The 15,729-nt window shown below is 38.5% G+C and overlaps 1 protein-coding gene across 3 annotated transcripts in view; it reads left to right on the top strand.

Annotated features, from left to right (window-relative positions):
- ANKIB1 (ankyrin repeat and IBR domain containing 1) overlaps positions 1-9,477 on the top strand; it is a 151,868-nt gene extending 142,391 nt beyond the window's left edge. Inside the window, exons 18-20 of one of the 3 annotated variants that reach the window (XM_055123825.1) lie at positions 3,284-3,392; positions 5,059-5,102; positions 5,699-9,477. In XM_055123825.1, coding sequence (XP_054979800.1) covers positions 3,284-3,392; positions 5,059-5,102; positions 5,699-6,436 — 891 coding nt within the window. In that variant the 3' untranslated portion in view covers positions 6,437-9,477. Of the gene's footprint in view, positions 1-3,283; positions 3,393-5,058; positions 5,193-5,698 lie in introns of all 3 variants that reach the window. The other 2 variants (XM_055123823.1, XM_055123822.1) reach the window with 2 other exon arrangements.
- Positions 9,478-15,729: the final 6,252 nt, after the last annotated feature.

Here is a 15,729-nt window from a genome sequence, read left to right as displayed (position 1 = left end):
TTTCTTTACCTGGTCTTTTGATTATTTCTATTATAATGTAATTGTAGTACTGGAGATACTGTGGTAAATTTCCACCTAAAAGAAAGAATAAACAAGCTTCAGTTGTCAAAGAAAGGGTATCGTACATCTTAAGGTAGAAACACATTTTGGCAGAAATAAAACTTTTACCAATATGTTCATAATCATGGATACATTATCATGAAGCTTCTAGTTCTTACAGTAACTTTAGTATACCAAAAGTCTTGTCATTGAATATTAAGGGTTTGCTAACTTACCTGACACCCACTAATTGAGAAAAAACTAGGAAGATTTGCCACCTCACATGGAAATATTTACAAAGATTATCGAACTTGTCCCTAAAGATTGAAAATTGTGGAGATATATTTTCTTCTTGAACTTATTTTTTAATAACTTCATAAATTTTCAAAGAGTGTGTGTGTGTGTGTGTGTGTGTGTGTGTGTGTGTGTGTGTGTGTGTGTGTGTTTCCAGGGATTGAACCCAGGACCTCAGCAGAGCATGTGCTCTACCAACTTATTTATGTTCTCATAAGAATCATTTTGACACATTGAAACACCAACTCTTGTTCGGCAATTGGGATCAGTGCCAGGTCTTTACACACAGGTCTTTATACATAGTTAATGTGGCTCTTTCTCTGAGCCACAACCTCAATCCAAAACAGCAAGCTTTTTTGAAAGCCTTATTACACATCTAAGGAATGACCATAGACCTTCACAGTTCTGCATATGTAACCGTTAGCTGTCAAAATTATTTAGTTAGGTAACTGGCCAAATTATATCTTTAAAAACAACTCTTTGCTTTCATATAGACTGAGAAAAAGTAACATTACCAAACTCTAATAGATATTTAGGTTGAGCTTTTATTTTCTCAGTAAAGCTAATTCTAAACTATTCTTTATATATATAGTATTATTATATATAAAGAATTAATTATATACATATATAATCACCATGAGAGAGAAACAGTTAAAAAGCTCATGGTACTGAGATTTTAGTCATATAATGTTCCAATACTCAGCTCTCCACCAGTGTACATTTCCCACCACCAATGTCCCAGTTTCCCTCCTGCCACCATCCCCCCAGCCTTTCTGTATGGCTGGCATATTCTCTCTCTCTCTCTCTCTCTCTCTCTCTCTCTCTCTCTCTCTCTCTCTCTCTCTCTCTCTCCTCTCTCTCCCTCTCTCCCTCTCTCTCTCCCTCTCTCCCTCTCTCTCTCTCTCTCTCTCTCTCCTCTCTCTCTCTCTCTCTCTCTCTCTCTCTCTCTCTCTCTCTCTCTCTCTCTCTCTCTCTCTCACCTGGGGAACACCTCAATTCAAGGTCTAGCTCATTAGTAAATGTCAGTCTTTATTATTCTTTAATGTTTCATCTTTAGCATGTAAGTGATATCTCCCCAATGAAATTCTAGAAGTATTAAAGCATCTCGTTAAGTCAATGACAAAAATCAGTATTCAATAAATGGTGGCTATTATGATTACAAACAAAAACTGGCAGGTTTTCTTTTATATATTCTAAAACTTCACCATCTTCTCTGTAGTATTAACACCCTCAATGCCTCTGTAGTATCCCCAATTAAGCCTTCTCACATACTTATTTGAAAATCCTGGGAGATTTTAAAATTTCAGATAAACTTACTTTTATGAGAACAGTTAAACTTGTACTGTGAGAGAATGCCACTTGAGTTTCCCATCTGAATAATTATATCATGTCTTTTGTCGTTTGTTTTAAATCACTTAGTTTTTTTAAATTGGAGGCAATGTGTGTCCTATGGTCAGTAATAGTTTAATTCAAAATAACTGCCATAATCAAGTATTCCAAGTAAACAAATTTTCCCTAAATATAAATCTTGAACTGAGATAAAAATATGTTATCTTTAAGAAATGTGGGGTCTCTAGTGAGCCATCATAACACATACAGTCACCCATGGGGCTGGAGCGATAGTACAGCAGGTAGGGTGTTTGCCTTGCAAATGATTCCAGCATCCCATATGGTCCCCTGAGCACTGCCAGGAGTAATGCATGTATTACTGAATGCATAAGCCAGGAGTAACTCCTGTGCATCACCGGGCGTGACCCAAAAAAAAAAACAAACCATGTAACAGTCATAACAGTCATCCAGTTTGGGACCAGGGAAAGAGGTTATATCCCCATTCACCATGAAACTTTAAAGAACTTTAATAGTCTCTCTGAACACTTGTAATGTATTTAACTTATTGTTTTCTAGCCTGGTAAGATTAGCTTCTGCTTCTTATTAGAATTCAAGTGCTTACATAGTGTTTAAATTAATTAAATTAAATTAAACACATGTGGTTTAAATTAATTTAACCAAAATGATAAAATGTAAAAGTTATTTGTGATGTAAAAATCTTCCTTTATTCCAGTACTTGTACCATAAAAAGATATTGATTCTTCTAGGATAACCTAGGCAATTAAATAGCTCAGTACTTTACTGTTTATCATTAGAAGATTAAGCAGTGATTCTCAAAATTTGATTTTTTTTTTATGCTGTTGTCATGCACACTGGCCTTTAAATAGTCTGTCACTAACATTTGGAAAAGTACCCAGGTAACAGAAAATAGTCCCAAGTTTTGTCTCTCCTAATAGCAGACCTACTTTAAATTGTTAAAACAAAGGTAAAATAGACTCAGCGACATCTGAAAAATCTGTATTTCTCCTCTATGCTAAATAGAAAACATTTTCCCCTACTTATAGGCAATCTCATATGTTAGCAAATATAGAAAGGAAACCATGTAACATTTTGATGCTAACCTCATGTTTTTCTTTTAATCATTTGACTTGTGAGTATATGATATATAATCGTTTCAAAGAATATAACTTAGAGTCTATCAAGTACTTGTATGTGTTTTCCTTCTTTGTTCCTGCTTCGTATTACATACATCATAGTCACTTTTACAATATCAGACCTATAGTGAAACCTTCAATTACGCTACTAAAATCATTATGTTTTTATAATATTACATTAACAAGATCCAGATATTTGAAAGAAGGCCCAGTTATGATATGTCATGGGGCTTGCAAGTATTTCCAGTTTGTCCAGGCAAATATTAAATTTTAAATGTTTCCCATTTTATTTTTTTCATTTCCTTGGCATGGCAAAACCTGGAGTTTCTTTTTTTTAAAGCAGAGTGATTTTATAATATACATATAAAATCACACATTTTTTTCCTGGCAAAAAGTGTGTTGTCTTGGTTATTAGCATTTTAAAAATTGCATGCTCTCCTGTATTTTATGACCTTTGGTTTATGCAGGAATATGCTGAATTTCAGTATCGAAGGAGGCACAGACGCCGTCGAGGAGACGTGCACAGTCTGCTTAATAATCCTCCAGGCTCTGATGAGACAAGTGAGAGAACTCTAGGTAAACTCTTGGCTTGGATACAGTTTAATCTCTTGGTTCTAATAAATTTATTTATAAATCTGGTTAATTTAAATGTTTGTGAATACTAAAGGGCTTGAGGCATTGGCTTTGCCTGGGACCAACCGCTGGGAGTGATCCCTAAGCACAAACAGGAGTAGCCCACAGGCACTGTTAGGTGTGGCCCACCCCCCCCCCCAATAAAGAACTTATAAGTTGGGTACATAATCAGTACATACATGTTTCTAATCTCATAGTATGTCGAAAATTAAGGGTGTTGATAATGTGGGCTTTGGAGTCAGATCTGGGCTCAAGACCCCCATCTGCTAAGTATCAGTAAGGAAATTTAATCAAGTCATTGAACCTCTTCTAGCTTCAGTCTCCTCCTTTTACAAAAGCAGTAATGATGATGCTACTTCATGGGCCCTTATGAGCATTAAGTGGGATAACACAGGGTCAGAGAAATACTACAGGAAGTAAAGTACTTCCCTTACATGGGACCAACTGGTTCAATCCTCAGCATTGCTATCATTGATCCCTCCAGCAATTACTTACAAGCACTGAGCCAGGACAAGCCCCAGAGCAATGAATATATGGCTTAAAAACCAAAAATAAATAAGCAGAATAATGCATATGAAAAAACACCGAAGCACTGGTAACATCTAGTGAGGGCCTAATAATTGGTTGTTGTGATTTGTGTTCATGTAATATTTTCTCCTTGCCTCTTTTTTTTAATAAACATTGTTTTAAACTTTTAATATTAGTTAATTGAAAATATTCAGACTAGGGGCCAAAGAGAGATAAAACAACAGGTAGGCTCTACCCTTGCATGCAGCCAACCTTGGTTCAATCCCTGACACCCTATGTAGTCCCCAGGAGTTATCCCTGAGGGCAGAGCCAGGATAAGCCCTGAGCATAGGTGGGTGTGGCCCAAAGAAAAAGAAAGGAAAACATTCAGGCTATAAAATCAGTAGATGTCTATAATAAATCAAAACCAACAGACCCACGGAGGCCATGCGGGGGAAGGGTGATGCGGGCTGAATGTAGACTAGATACTGAACACAGTGGCCATTCAACACCTTTAATGCGAACCACAACACCTAATTAGAGAGAGAGAACAAAAGGGAATACCCTGCCACAGTGGCGGGGTGGGGTGAGGGGAGGTGGGATTGGGGAGGGTAGGAGGGATGCTGGGTTTACTGGTGGTGGAGAATGGGCACTGGTGAAGGGATGGGTTCTCGAACTTTGTATGAGGGAAACAAGAGCACAAAGACAAGTAAATCTGTAACTGTACCCTCACAGTGATTCACTAATTAAAAATAAACAAAGGTAAAAAAAAGAAAACTATCAATGAAGAATCACAAATCAAAATGTAAAAAAAAAAAGAAACCAACAGACCCCGTGCTATTATAAAATTCAAATTAAAACCCAGAGTTCAAATTAAGAACCCTGGAAACTAAAACACCTTTTGTTAATTCTTAAGGGGGAAAGAGAATGGATAAAGGAACTTGAATAGAATCATCTGAAGAGCAAGCAGAAATATAAAGAGCATTCATAATTTAAAATAGTAATGTTAGTGATATATATTATTGCCTATAATGGGAGAGATATGGGTGAGAGATTTCTGAAAGATTAACTTGCGTGTGTGGTACTGCTTACTTTGAAACAGATATTCCAGAAGGTGGCAGCAGCCGCAGGCCTGGCACCTCCGTGGTAAGTTCTTCGTCTATGAGTGTGCTGCACAGCTCTTCCCTGCGTGACTACACCCCTGCCAGTCACTCTGAGAACCAGGACTCTCTTCAGGTAGTCCTCACGGGTAGCTCTGTTGCTCCTGCTTTCTTCTCTCTGTTTAGCTTGGCTTTCTGTTTTCAGTCTTAGGACTTTCCTTTCATCTTCAATTTCAAAATCTTTGTTTCAAAGATGTACTACAGGAAAAGGCTTCTGTCTGCCAGATTTCTTAAGGAACTTTTCATACCATTTAGCATGAACTAGGAGAAAATTTAAATAAGATTTGAGTTGATAGAGACTGGAGTGATAGTACAGCAGGTAGAACATACCTGCACAGTCCCTGGCATCCCATATGGTCCCTCAAGCACCACCAAGAGTGATTCTTGCGCACAGAGCCAGGAATAACCTCTGAACGTTGCCAGGTGTGGCCCAAGCACCCTCCCCCTGCCACAAAAAAAAGACATAAAGATGTGAGTAGATAAAGTAATTCTTTAAGATAGAAGTGATATTAATTATCTGTTTGGTAAAAAGAACAGTATTAAATCTCATTGGGTTAAAGTGACTTTTACTCTTTTACTCAGGCTTTGAGCTCCTTGGATGAAGATGATCCCAATATACTTCTTGCAATACAGCTATCACTGCAAGAATCTGGGCTGACCATTGATGAAGAAAATAGGGACTTTCTCAGTAATGAATCTTCCTTAGGAGCCATTGGCACTTCTTTACCTTCCAGGCTGGAGTCAGTCCCCAGAAACACAGATAGCCCACGGGCTGCCTTGAGTAGCTCTGAGCTGTTGGAACTTGGTGATAGCCTTATGAGACTAGGAGCTGAAAGTGACCCATTCTCCAATGATACCCTGAGTTCACACCCTCTCAGTGAAGCAAGAAGTGACTTCTATCCCTCATCCAGTGACCCTGACTCAGCTGACCAGGATGCCAGTATCGGTGACAATCTTCTTGGCAATATCATGGCTTGGTTTCATGACATGAATCCTCAGAGTATTGCCCTGATTCCTCCAGCAACTACCGACATCAGTGCAGATTCTCAACCTCCCTGTGTCAAAGATGGGTCAGAGGATGTGAGGGATATGGAACTGGTGCTGCCAGAAGAAGAGTCTGTGTTTCAAGATGCTATTGTCAGTGAAGGTAGAGGAACCCAAGTCAAAGAAGAAAATCCTATGGAAGAGAATATTCTGACAGGGGAAGCAACATCTCAAGCTGGCGATAATGAGGCTGACAACAAGGGGAATGATGCCGATATTTCAAGTCAGACACCTCAAGCCTCAAGTGACTGGCTTGAACAAGTACATTTAGTATGAACTGCACACCTCTGGGCTCTTAACTGAATGGCAGGTACAGATGCTAGTGGAGTATTCATTATAGAGACTTGACCCATTTAATTCCAACTCAGTTATCAGCCACTGACATTAGGATTGAATATGAAGGCATTCCCTTGAATGATAGCTTCATTTTTAATGTAACCTTACCAGTAATTTTTTTTTGTATATAATTGGATAGTTTGTCCCCTTTTTGCTGACAAAATAAGAATGGGAGAAAGGAGAGAGACAAATGGAATGAATAAGTTAGTCACTTTCTATGAGAATGTAGTCATCCATTTAACCTAAGGTCAGCAGTATTTAAATTGGAAAATTAAAGTCTTACTCCCTAATCCTTGGATGGTTTTTTCCTTTTAAAAAAAAGGAAGTTTTCTTCATTTTAGAAGTTATTTTCGACAGAAATAATAGCATTTAGTTCCTTGGTCTCTTTGTGCTCTACCATAACTCTCCCTTTTTTTCTGAGCATTGTGAATTGAGGTATCCAAGGCATCTCTTTAGTGCTTCATCTACCACAGTGTAAGTAATTTTAATTTTCACATGAATCAAAGACTTCTTTTCATTCTTTTTACAGTTCACTTGTGCCAAACTCTGATTGTGTGCTGACTGGGAAAGCCTTTATGGTGTGTGGTTATCTCGAAGGTTCTAGAGAAGTTTCAGTGTTCTTAGGAGTAAAAGGTGCCACTTGGTAGCAATGATATTTCAGAATTTAATGGGCTTTTATTGCCATGGAGACTGCATTTAAATAAATGTAGCCTGTAGTTTAAGTTAACTAAACCTAATGCTGCTGTTAAAAACAGTTTATTTTAATATTAAAATACAGTTGATTAGCAACAGCGGTGCTGTATTTTAAGAGACACTTTATTGGAAGTGCAATCATAGTTCTTTGTTTTCACAATTTTACAGTGCATTCTACTTACTAATGGGTGCAATTACTTTTAATGGTGTTTTATATTTAGAAAAAGTGGAGTTTTCATGAGTTATAGTAAATCCCACCACGATTATTTAAAAAAAAAATCAATAAAACATCCTGCGCAACATGTTACCGTGCCTTTGCCTAAACTAAATGGATAGTTGCCAGTTAAATAAGTGAGTAATTCAAATCTCAATGTCTTTTCTGAAGTAACTATGCTACGAATTGCAAAGACCTCCATAAAACCACCCATGGCCTTGCCTTTACAGTAAATATTACAACTAAATGTTAAATCAGTTTGTTTGCTTAAATAGCAAATGCTGACATGTGTTTGTTCTATTGCACAATATTCATTGCTTTGTGATTACTGTTTAGTGTTGAAAAATCAACTTCCTAGTTATCAGTGTCTTACTGTGAAGTAAATACTGGTCTTAGTTGTATTAAGATAAAATGGTACAGTGTGTAATTAAAACTAGAGTAAACATTGGAATGGCTGTTTTACTTACATATTATCAAAACTAACTTACATAAACAAAATAGATATGCAACACTCCGTTTAATGTCTTGCCAGATTCTTACCAGAAATCTACAGATACCAAAATACCAGTACTGAGTTTTTACAGGCAAGTCATGGGCTGGATAAAGGGTGATATTAGTATTGATAGTTACGTGAGTTATGATTACAGTTTTTGATTACATTTTTTCCCAAACTATGCTTTCAAAATATTCTTGTACTTTGAATTGTATGGCTAGGACATTATTTAGAGTATTTAATATTTTCCTAGTTCCCTTAAGATAAACTTTGTTGGAATTGCTCCTATGCCATGGCTAGCAAAGGTCCACATTAGTTTTTATTTCCCCAATTATCAGAAACATTGATAACTATTAAAATTAATTGGGGAAAATATTAACTATCTACAGTGTATTACTGTATATTAAACTGAAATAGTCCATTAAAGGATTTTTTTTACAAATTTATTTTGGATTAAAATACCAACACCAATCTGTTTTTAGACCAAGTTGTAATTTTTCAATAGAAAGAGTCTTTGTATCACATTGAGGCATCTTGCAAAGCTGCAATAAGGTGAGAAAGTGCTAAGTGTAAAGAAAGTTTAACTGGTGGGTTCTGGTTCTTTGCACCTTGTGCGGTACCCTTTGTTTCTGTGCTGTTCTCTCCTAAGCATGAAAAATGATCATTATCCAATTTGTATTTCTTTGCTACCTATTTTAAAAGCAACACAGTCATTGACTTTACAATTCAGAAATAAAGTTTGGCAAAGCCTATTTTGTAAACAAGTTAATTTTATAATGTAAAAAAAAAATTACTCTAACCTTGACTTGTTATTTGCACTTTCATAGTCTATACTTGATACATTCCCACTTTATATACCGTAGGATTCTACAAACGTGTAGATGTTTGGCCAAATGAATGCTGTTAATAATATGTAAAATTCTTTGATTAAACATTTATTACTTAAACTTCTTTACTTTTGTCTCATTACATTACAGATTTTGTTTTAACCAAGTCAGGAAGTTGGTTTTCTTTAAATGATATTCCCTTCAATATGACAGGATTCGTTTTTTACTAGCCTGGTGACTGAGTATTCCATACCCCAGAGATAAACCCCAAAACATTGCATGTCGGTATATTAAAATATTGTGACTTTGATGTTTGTTTTATTTTAATCATTTCAAGAGAAAAATATTATAATTTTTCCTCCTTTTTGATATTTGATGGAAACAAAAATGATCAAATTCAAGATGCCTTGTGAAATTGCTGGGGAGGGGGGGATTCATACCATATGAATAGAAATGTCTGTTTCTCTATCATTTTATTATTCTTTCTCTTCTATGTAAACAAAACAGTCTTCTCACATTAGAATTTTAGCTTCCATACAAAAGTATCTCCTGGTGTTTGCCATTGAGAACCACATAGTTGTGTCATTTTATTTATTGTTTCATTCCGTGCCTTGTGAAGCCTAAGTACCAATGTTCATATGCTGAATTAATCTTTAATGTTACTGCTTACTGCAGCAGTTGATCTCATTTTTGTCCTCTTTATAGTTTTCAGATATCATTGCTTACCTGTTATGAATTAAAATCTGAGACTTTATTCAAGTTTGTTTGTAATTTAAAATTTTATAGTGTATCTCTGAAGAGTATAAAAACCTTGGAATCCAAATATTAAATGATAATGCAAATTGGAGGGGGAGACAGTGTCATTTAAGCCTTAAATTAAAACTCTAGGGAAGAAATGTTCATATGTTCACCTCTTGGACTGAATAGTTTTATCTCAGCATAGGACTGTGGGCATAATTACTATGCTTTCACCTTCATTACAGTATGTTACTGACCTATCAGTTATTATCATTTTCTCACCAGAATAGATTTCTTTCTAAAAAGATACAAGTAGCTCTTTTTAGACTACCTAATATTAGGAATTGATAATAGTCATCGTTTTTAAAGATAGACTGAAAACATTTCCTTTGGCTCCCTATCCATTTAGTACTGACAGGTAGATGACAAACTGAGTGGTAATGAAACTTCTGAAGAAATTTTTGGTCCATAGGCTAGAGAGACAGTACTGTGGGTAAGATGTTTGCCTTGTTGTAGCAAACCCAGGTTTGGTCCATACACCACCAGGAGTAATTCCTGAGCGCAGAGCCCTGAACACAAATATGTATGATGCAAAAAAGCAATAATCACTCTATCACTGTCATCCCGTTGTTCATCGATTTGCTTGAGCGGGCACCAGTAACTTCTCCATTGTAATACTGTTTTTGGCATATCAAATACGCCATGGGTAGCTTGCCAGGCTCTGCCATGCAGGCGGGATACTCTCGGTAGCTTGCCGGGCTCTCCGAGAGGGACAGAGGAGTCAAACCCGGGTCGGCCGCATGCAAGGCAAATGCCCTACCTGCTGTGCTATGGCTCCAGTTGAGAATAATAATATAATAATAATAATATAAAAAGCAATATAATATAATAATTATTTGGTCTTTGAAACTTTCAAAATATTCTTGGTCAAGCTTCCTGTTATCGCTTGGCAATTGCAATAAACCTACCCTGCATCAGTTGACATGGTGAAAGATATATATATGAAAGAACAAACAAAATATAATAGTCAAAGAACAATTGTCAGAGAAGACAGTCTGGTTTTCTTAAATGCCTATGCTTTTTGCTAAATATGTCATGATTGGAAGGCCTGACAGCGTGGATTTACTCTCAAGATTTATTCATTAGCTTCTTCATACTTAGTATTCTTCAGCTATCTTAGTATTTCTCAAACTGTCTGCAGGCTTGACATCTGTCTATTATCCCTGTGGAGCCAAAGGAACTAACACTAATTTCTTGATGGTCATTCTGTATGTGTGTGCCAAAAGTAATAGCATCCTTATATTTTCTTTCAGCTGCTATAAAACCAACATGCTACCTTACTAGTTTGTAAATAGAATATTATCAGATCTGGATAGTTTGAAACTGTATGTCAAGTTTGGAAATTTAAGACTCCCTGGCTTCTATCTGGTAGTGAATGCTCTAACCCAAGTTAAGGTAAGGGCAGGGGGAAAAGTGTTTCCAACTCTCCTACTGAACAGAATTTAAAGTAATGTTCAGAGGCTTAGTAAAGAAGTAGACTTGCAATAAGCAAGTACTTTGTTACTGACTCTTTTAGATAGGTAGAGGAAGGAATGTTTTTATAAGGGGTCATCAGGCTCTGCCTGAATGGCCATGTGACTGCAGCTGCTGGAATAAGGAGTCCCTAAACAGTCAGCAGTTGCTGTTTGAGTGGACCAAAGACATCAGCTCATTCAGTTGGGCTGCAAGAAGTTGCAAAGCTATTCAAATGCCAAAGTGAATGCAAAGCCTTGAGTCACAGTGCAGAGCCAGCTACCATCACAGTGCTGGTCCCTGATTTAGCTGAAAAGGAGAGCAAGGTGCCAGATTCAGGAGTGACAGAAGTGTTAAAGGCTTCAGGGTAAAAATCTGGACACTGTGCATAGAGAAGAAACTTGCCTCTGATCACTGATTTTCTCTGGATGCCATCAGGCATCACTACTGCCTTGGGGGAGGTAGTAATGCCCGTGTTTAGGTACCGAGTCTGAAATAGGAGACTAATCAAGAAAAGAGGCCAACAATTAAGTTTCTTCCCACCAGGAGTACTTAGTCTCACTCCCACCTCAAGGCCCTTCACTTTCGGGAAGGAAGAGTGTAGGGGAATCTGACACCATATGCAGTCTGATGTAACTCCCAGTTTACACATTTTAGACTTCTTAGTTAGGATCAAAATATTCAGTTACTCTCAGAGATGAAAAAGGAAGACTTCTTCCCCTGTGGGGAATACTGTCATTTCCAACCCTGAATGACCAGTGGAATTGGTGTTGTACGTGCCACAAGTTTGTGTCTCATCCTTGTCAGTGGAAGTTTTCCTGTGCAGGAATAGCCATGACAGTGTGATACTGTAACATAAAAATTCCCTCTCCCCCATACTGCTTCCTCTCTCTCTCCATGGTAGTTCAATAGGAACAAAGAATACCCAGGTGAAAGTAAAATCACTTCTTATGTTAAAGATTTAATAGCACCAGAGAATCAGCCCATTTTTTTTCAGCAGAGAAGTGATTAATAGCTAAGAATCTCTGTTGCAATTGAATGCCTGATCAAGAAGACCATTGGTATGACATCTCCAACTTGAGGTAAGTCAACTGGAATTTGAGAATTGTCATGGACCCAACAAGTTAAGTAGGAATGGTATACTTAAGACTTTAGTGGGCAAATGGCTCAAGTGGTAGGGCATATGCCTAGCATGTAAAAGGCCTTGAATTTAATCCCCACCACTACTTGCCTTCTCACGCACTGCAGAATATAACCCTGGTGGCCTCAGAGAACTACCAGGCCTGAGCACTGAACCACCAAGCCTGCACTGCATGGCTGAACATCATTAGGAGTGACTGGGAGCCCCCATGACATGCACACACACACACATACAAACACACACATGCGCACACATATATAGATATGTATGTGTCCCCATTTTAGATGAAAAATTAGCTACCCCTTCAGAGGGGATATTCTTTACCAGGTACACTGCCAAAGCAAAGCTACTGGCTTAGTAGGGGTCTCAATGGACAAATGAGGATGATCAGTTTGATTGCCAGAAATGTCTTGTAATTATAAAATTTATATGGAAAGTCAAAGGAAGTAATATAGCAACACAATTTTGGATAAAAATAAATAGTGTTTTAGAGAGATAGTGTAACAAGGCACTTGTCTTGCTTGCATCCCATATGGGTTCAATCCCCAGCACACCATATGGTACCCTGAGCTCAACAGGAGTGATTTCTGAGTGCATAGCCAGTTGTAACCCCTGAGCACTGCTGGGTGTGTCAGTTGATGTTACTTGTGTGAAGATTATTTTTGGTTTCCTATTCTGCTTTATGGGCCGGAGCGATAGCACAGCAGGTAGGGCGTTTGCCTTGCATGCGGCTAACCCAGGTTCAATTCCTCTCCCTCTCAGAGAGCCTAACAAGCTACCGAGAGTATCCCGCCCTCACGCCAGAGCCTGGCAAGGTACCTATGGCGTATTCGATATGCCAAAAACAGTAACAACAAGTGTCACAATGGAGACGTTACTGGTGCCCACTCAAGCAAATCGACCAACCGGATGACAGTGATAGTGATACAGTGATTCTGCTTTATGAGTCTATATTTCTATCCTATCAGTATATCATAATCCTAATTCTGTAGTCTTTCCATACCCTAACACGGGCTCTGTTGACATCCTCCCTCCCTACTGCTTCTATTCATCTTCTCAGTTTTTAGTACTTCACTTTCTGTCTGCTTTTAAACATACCCAAAGTTATCATTGGAAATGCACTGTAGCACTGTCGTCCCATTATTCATCGATTCACTCAAGCGGGCACCAGTAACATCTCCATTGTGAGACTTGTTACTGTTTTTGGCATATCGAATACGCTTTGGGTAGCTTGCCAGGCTCTGCCGTGCGTGCAGGATACTTTCGGTAGCTTGCCGCGCTCTCCGAGAGGGACGAAAGTATCAAACCCGGGTTGGCCTGTGCAGGAAAAACACCCTGCCCGCTGCGCTATCACTCCAGTCCATCATTGGAAATAAATTTGAAAAAAAAAAAGGCAAACACCTTTGTCTGCCCCGCTGTTTCTGTCCTTGTAGAGGTGAACCATTGAGACTTCAGACTTCTCCCAGGACCTAGCCCCTCTGCTGCAAAACCATTTCTACCTCCTTGTATTTAGACTCCCATCTCCCTTTCCCTCCAGTGTAGTCATTAGCTCATTGTCAACATTATTGGACTTCTGAGTTTTGTAGTGCCATGAACTTTAGTTAAATGTTATATTCTCAAGGATCTGAGATACCATAACTCTAAGTGAATTATAACTATGCCCTAAGTCTTTTCTGGCCGCCATTATACTAGACTCTCCCCATTCTCATATTTAGCTGCTCTCGCTCTCCCCCCTCCCCACCATTGATCTTATTTTATCATATTGTCATGCAGTCCCAGAGATCAGTCTTTGGGTTTTCCTCTTCCTCTCATGACAGTTTTATCTCACATCATCAGTTGTCACTCTCTCATCACCCAAATTCCTCATCTCTAGCCCTGATCTCCATCTCCCAAACCTGCCACATTAACTTCCACATCTGCAAAATATCTATTCGTGATATTCATCACCTTATCTTACAACTGCTTAACTTAAGCTTTGTTCTCCTTTCTTTAATATGCCCTTATTTAGTAAATGATAGTTGCCCCCAGTAAGTGGGGCAGAGAGATGGTATAATGAGGCCAGAGAGATGACGCAGAGGGCTGGAGCACCAACTTTACATGCAGAAGCCCTAGGTTCCATTCCCCCAGCACTGTGCTGGAAGTAGCCCCAGATACCATTTGGCATGACCCCATCCCACCCCCAAATCTGGGGTGACAACCTAAACCTCTACCAGTCAGATCTAGTTAATCAAATATCAACTCCAGTCAGCTTTATTGCCCATTGTATTTTTCATATGTGGTTGATTGATTTTCCCCATTTACCATACGTTATGCCCTGTTTATTGATGTCTATGTTATAAAACCTGGAATCCTAAGCTTGAAAGTTGAGGTCCTGAATCATCTGGCACAATTATCCCTCCACATAAATCTCTGCTTTTCTCTCTAGTTCCATCTCTGGATAATATAAGACACTTCAGGAATGGGCCCGCTTTGTGCTTTTACCCATCCTGTAAATGTGACATAGTCTTACCCTACTGAGACAAGTATCCCCAAAGGTGACTGGGTCAACATTTAGAATTTTAAATGGAGGGGCCAGAGCGATAGCACAGCGGGTAGGGCGTTTGCCTTGCACGCAGCCGACCTGGGTTCAATCCCCGGCATCCCATATGGTCCCCCAAGCACTGCCAGGAGTAATTCCTGAGTGCAGAGCCAGGAGTAACCCCTGAGCATCGCTGGGTGTGACCCAAAAAGCAAATAAATAAATTAAATAAATAAATAAAAAATAAGAATTTTAAATGGATTAGGCAGGAGTATGATCAGATGTTCATTTAAATGGGTTTAAAAGTCTTCTGTGAATTTTGTTCTCATCAAACATCTCACACAAACATGGTATTTGATTCCAAGAGGGATATGAAGACCATCCCATTCCATGACCTTCGGGAAGTTAAAATGGTTCTGCAAGATAGGCATAAATAAGGGGGCCAGAGTGATAGTGCAGCAGGTAGGAAACTTGCCTTGCATGCGGCCAACTCAAATTCAATCCCCAACACCATATCTGGTCCCCCAAGTCCCACCAGGAATGATTCTTGAGCTCAGAGCCAGGAATAAGTCCTGAGTACCACTGGGTGTGACTCAAGAACAAGCAAACAAAAAATAGATATAAATAAAATGAGTTTGAAATGTTGATTCTTTTCTTGGTTCTTGGGTATGGGGTTAAAGTTTTTGCAAAATTAGAATCAGGGTTTGATGAAATAAAGTTTTCATTACAGGAGACCGAGTCAATTTTCAGCACCATACATTCTTCAAAACACCACCAAGAGTGACCACAAGGCATGTTGCTATGAAGTAGCCTCTGAACACTGCCAGGTGTGCCTTCCCAAATAAACCAGGGAAGGATGGGGGAAATCAGCTAGGTATATAGCTCAAGTGGTAGAGCACATACCTAGAATTTATGAGTCCCCAAGTTCAGTCCCTGACTGCATGCACCCCAATGAGTATGATCACTGAAAAAAAAAGTCACATAGTAATATGAAGGCATTTACTACTTAAGAGTCATAAACTTGAAATGGTTATGCTGGGTAAATTTGGTTATTTATATTTTGTCACAGTTAAAATAATTCAACTGTAGGACTTCAA

The sequence above is a fragment of the Sorex araneus genome, chromosome 1 (assembly GCF_027595985.1).
Source record: "Sorex araneus isolate mSorAra2 chromosome 1, mSorAra2.pri, whole genome shotgun sequence".
In the NCBI taxonomy this organism is placed as follows: Eukaryota; Metazoa; Chordata; class Mammalia; order Eulipotyphla; family Soricidae; genus Sorex; species Sorex araneus.
The sequence above is the reverse complement of the archived record's forward strand: the minus strand, read 5'-3'. Positions and strand labels throughout refer to the sequence as shown.